We start from the raw sequence: 5242 nt of genomic DNA, 5'->3' as shown, positions 1-5242 counted from the left end.
GGGATGGGCCTTTCAGACAGGGCAGGGAGTCATGCTGCTCTGGATGCCAGTGCCAGGACAAGAAATCGAAAGGAGCGAGGACTCTTCACTGCATGCCTCAGTCTCCCCGCTTCTGCCTCTTTCACCTCTGCCCTACTTCCGGCGTGAAAGCAGGCCACTCTCTCTGATGTAGACCAACTCAACATTAGCTTTTCCCTTCCTTCCCTCAAATCCCCTCCCCCCTCTATCCCCTGTCCCTTCTGCCGCCTGAAAGGGTTAATCTCTCCTGCGGGTAAAAACAGGTCCGCGGAGTCTCTAACTGGCGACAGATGGGCCACTTTCTTCTGGCCACAAAGGGGCCGGAATGGAGCGCTCCGCGGCATACAAATGGGCAGGTCACGTGGTTCCAGGCTCTTGGCTGGACCGGGAAGACCATATGGCGCATGCCGGGGAGGAAGGAGAAGGGGCGGGAGTAGGGGTGGAGGGTGAGGGGAGCGGTTGTCAGAGGAGGGCGGGAGACAAGCAAGGCGTGGGGAGAAGTGGGGAGGAGGGGAGAACCGGGAGCGCACAGCCTGGACGCGTGCGCAGGCGGCAGGCGCAGAGACCTGCTAGCTCCTCAGCTAGCAGCCCCGCCCGCGCTTAGCATCACTAACTGGGCTATATAACCTGAGCGCCCGCGCGGCCAGGACACGAGGAATTCGCCCACGCAGGAGGCACGGCGTCCGGAGGCCCCAGGGTTATGAGACTTTCACTGCTCAGGACCTACTAACAACAAAGGTAATTACAATTCTTTCATTTTTTTGCCCTAGAATAGAAGCAATAACTGAAGACTGATGCACCTACATATTCTGTACGTGTGCGTTTGCGAGCGTGTGTATGTGTGTTGAGACCAGCATCCCTCTCCATAATTGCCCATAAGTACTCACACATAATGAGTCGTGTCACTCAAGTACCCCCTGCAGGCTTTCTAATTTAAATTTTAAGAATTTGGGTTTCTTTTGTGGATAGCATAGGAGCTTGGATTTTTTAAAAGAATACACAGTAATTATGATTATCTGCTAGTGCTGATTTTAAAGTCCCAAAAGCAATAATGACTTCATTTTCTCACTTCTTGCAATAAGAAAAAAAAAAAGCTGTGTTATCAATATATATTTTGTGTGCATGTATTTTACGCATATTAGGAGTGTCAAGCTGTGTTTTCAGTGAATGAAAGCGACATAGATACCTTGAGTATTCACACCAAGGAAAATAAATCAGGTTCAGAGATAGTTTAGTTGAGAGGGGGGAAAGTGAAGAAAGGGAGAGGGACTCACTCCTGCTACCTGTTACCGCTCCAGAGGCGGCCAAGTCCCCAGCAGCCACTACTGGAGCCAGAAATGCAGTTGTTTTACTAACGGCTTTTTATTTTCCTTATTAGAAGCAGCAACTTCGCGGTTGCCAATCGCTGACCATTATAATTACTCAGTTTTTTAAAGGGAGGTTTGAGGCGAACTTTGAAAAGCCTCAATAAAGAGCGGGCGGCCCTTTCAATGGGCTGTTTATTAGAGAGGAGCCTTCCGCACCTGATCCCCGGCGCGTGGGAGAGCGCTCTGCGCCGCGCCCCCAGCCCTCGCCCTGCAGCTAGCGCTTTTGTACAAGGTGGAAATTCAGCGGCGGGCCAGAGATGGAAGGCAAGAAAAGAAAGGCGAGGGAGGGGTGGAAGACCCTGTCCACTTTTGTTGCCAAATGTTACATTGATGGTGGAACAATTTGGCGGAAACTATTTTTCCTCCTTTCTGCATTTGCTCTTCAGTATCCCGTCTGTGTAATCTTCTTAAAAATCGCTGCCAGTATTAGTAAATTGCGCAATGGCTCTTCAACTTAAATCGCTAAGTACCTAGAAGCCAGGACAAAAATGGAAGCAGAATGTGTGATTTTTCAGCTCATTTGTGTGTGTGTGTGTGTGTAGTTGTGAGTGACTTTGAACACATTTGGATAAACATGAAGTCACTGAAATGTACAGTCATTTCCACACACATTATCTTGTCGGGCAACCACCATAAACACATTTAAGTTAATCACTAGGATACAAACACATATGCGTGAGTGGTGTACACATATACATATTCACTGCCTTCCCCCAGTCCTGTCCTCACTCCTACGTACCAGCGGGGCACACGCACGCGCCATTATAAAACACTGCATTTAACTTTTTCTCGGAGGCATTCATTTTGTAATGGGCAGGTACTTTTCTCAAGCATTTGTAGAGATTGAGGGAGTGGAAGCTGAAGGCGTATCTGGCTTTTGAATATAGCGTTTTTCTCCTTTTCTTTCTGTTTGCCTCTACCCTGTTGAATGTAGGAAATCAAACATGACCAAATCGTACAGCGAGAGTGGGCTGATGGGCGAACCTCAGCCCCAAGGTCCTCCAAGCTGGACAGACGAGTGTCTCAGTTCTCAGGACGAGGAGCACGAGGCAGACAAGAAGGAGGACGACCTCGAAGCCATGAACGCAGAGGAGGACTCACTGAGGAATGGGGGAGAGGAGGAGGACGAAGACGAGGACCTGGAAGAGGAGGAAGAAGAGGAAGAGGAGGATGACGATCAAAAGCCCAAGAGACGCGGCCCCAAAAAGAAGAAGATGACCAAGGCTCGCCTGGAGCGTTTTAAATTGAGACGCATGAAGGCTAACGCCCGGGAGCGCAACCGCATGCACGGACTGAACGCGGCCCTAGACAACCTGCGCAAGGTGGTGCCCTGCTATTCTAAGACGCAGAAGCTGTCCAAAATCGAGACTCTGCGCTTGGCCAAGAACTACATCTGGGCTCTGTCGGAGATCCTGCGCTCAGGCAAAAGCCCAGACCTGGTCTCCTTCGTTCAGACCCTTTGCAAGGGCTTATCCCAACCCACCACCAACCTGGTTGCAGGCTGCCTGCAACTCAATCCTCGGACTTTTCTGCCTGAACAGAACCAGGACATGCCCCCGCACCTGCCGACGGCCAGCGCTTCCTTCCCTGTACACCCCTACTCCTACCAGTCGCCTGGGCTGCCCAGTCCGCCTTACGGCACCATGGACAGCTCCCATGTCTTCCACGTCAAGCCGCCGCCGCACGCCTACAGCGCAGCGCTGGAGCCCTTCTTTGAAAGCCCTCTGACTGATTGCACCAGCCCTTCCTTTGATGGACCCCTCAGCCCGCCGCTCAGCATCAATGGCAACTTCTCTTTCAAACACGAACCGTCCGCCGAGTTTGAGAAAAATTATGCCTTTACCATGCACTATCCTGCAGCGACTCTGGCAGGGGCCCAAAGCCACGGATCAATCTTCTCGGGCACCGCTGCCCCTCGCTGCGAGATCCCCATAGACAATATTATGCCCTTCGATAGCCATTCACATCATGAGCGAGTCATGAGTGCCCAGCTCAATGCCATCTTTCATGATTAGAGGCACGCCAGTTTCACCATTTCCGGGAAACGAACCCACTGTGCTTACAGTGACTGTCGTGTTTACAAAAGGCAGCCCTTTGGGTACTACTGCTGCAAAGTGCAAATACTCCAAGCTTCAAGTGATATATGTATTTATTGTCATTACTGCCTTTGGAAGAAACAGGGGATCAAAGTTCCTGTTCACCTTATGTATTATTTTCTATAGCTCTTCTATTTTAAAAAAAAATACAGTAAAGTTAAAGAAATGCACCACGAATTTGGTGTAGCTGTATTCAGATCGTATTAATTATCTGATCGGGATAACAAAATCACAAGCAATAATTAGGAACTATGCAATTTTTAAACTAGTAATGGGCCAATTAAAATATATATAAATATATATTTTTCAACCAGCATTTTACTACTTGTTACCTTTCCCATGCTGAATTATTTTGTTGTGATTTTGTACAGAATTTTTAATGACTTTTTATAATGTGAATTTCCTATTTTAAAACCATGCAGCTTCATCAATTTTTATACATATCAGAAAAGTAGAATTATATCTAATTTATACAAAATAATTTAACTAATTTAAACCAGCAGAAAAGTGCTTAGAAAGTTATTGTGTTGCCTTAGCACTTCTTTCCTCTCTAATTGTAAAAAAAAAAAAAAATTGCACAATTTGAGCAATTCATTTCACTTTAAAGTCTTTCCCTCTCCCTAAAATATAAACCAGAATCATAATTTTCAAGAGAATAAAAAATTAAGAGATGCATTCCCTATCAAAACATATCAATTCAACACATTAGTTGCACAAGCTTGTATATACATATTATAAATAAATGCCAACATACCCTTCTTTAAATCAAAAGCTGCTTGACTATCACATACAATTTGCACTGTTACTTTTTAGTCTTTTACTCCTTTGCATTCCATGATTTTACAGAGAATCTGAAGCTATTGATGTTTCCAGAAAATATAAATGCATGATTTTATACATAGTCACAAAAATGGTGGTTTGTCATATATTCATGTAATAAATCTGAGCCTAAATCTAATCAGGTTGTTAATGTTGGGATTTATATCTATTGTAGTCAATTAGTACAGTAGCTTAAATAAAGTCAAACCATTTAATTCATAATTAGAACAATAGCTATTGCATGTAAAATGCAGTCCAGAATAAGTGCTGTTTGAGATGTGATGCTGGTACCACTGGAATCGAGCTGTACTGTAATTTTGTTTGTAATCCTGTATATTATGGTGTAATGCACAATTTAGAAAACATTCATCCAGTTGCAATAAAATAGTATTGAAAGTGAGAGCAATTGTTGCATTTCTTCTTAAAGGGATTTTGTTTTCATTTCTGGGGAAAATAGTCGCTTTTTTGCTGAGTTAAAAAATACTAAACACTTCATGTAGAATAAAAGAAAAGAAGAAAGGTTTATATTGGCATATGTTCTTGTCTGTTTATCTTGCACAGGGAATCACCAGCTCTTTGTAGATAATGAAAAGACCTAATTGATATTTCATTATTTGGAATATGGGACTGGACAGAGGTACAAACAGTGTGTTTTTTCTCTGTTTTAGGTAGCTTAGCCTTTAGGCTTTTTATTTCCATTTTTAAAAATGATTGTTACATGTTTTCTTCTATTTCTTTCTTTAAAAAGGTGGATTTTATTAATTATTAACAAACAAGACATAAACAAGTATCCCAGCATAGTTTGTCTATACATTTAAGACATATAAAACATTACTATTTTCTTGGTGTTCTGTTATCTGCACATTTTTCTGAACTAAACAGTTTTATCTCGCAAATAGTACTGTCCCAGAGAAATTTATATACTTTTGGAAAGTACCAAAG

The 5242-nt window shown here is 44.0% G+C and overlaps 1 protein-coding gene across 1 annotated transcript; it reads left to right on the top strand.

Moving 5' to 3' along the window:
• The first annotated feature begins 585 nt into the window (after positions 1-585).
• LOC105499536 (neuronal differentiation 1) lies at positions 586-4700 on the top strand. The gene is made up of 2 exons (XM_011772132.2): positions 586-756; positions 2320-4700. The coding sequence occupies exon 2, from the start codon at positions 2330-2332 to the stop codon at positions 3398-3400; it is 1071 nt and encodes a 356-aa protein (XP_011770434.1). The 5' UTR covers positions 586-756; positions 2320-2329; the 3' UTR covers positions 3401-4700.
• The last annotated feature ends 542 nt before the right edge of the window (positions 4701-5242 follow it).

The sequence above is a fragment of the Macaca nemestrina genome, chromosome 11 (genome assembly GCF_043159975.1).
Source record: "Macaca nemestrina isolate mMacNem1 chromosome 11, mMacNem.hap1, whole genome shotgun sequence".
NCBI lineage: Eukaryota > Metazoa > Chordata > Mammalia > Primates > Cercopithecidae > Macaca > Macaca nemestrina.
Note: the sequence above shows the minus strand (reverse complement) of the source record. Positions and strands in the feature narration are given on the sequence as shown.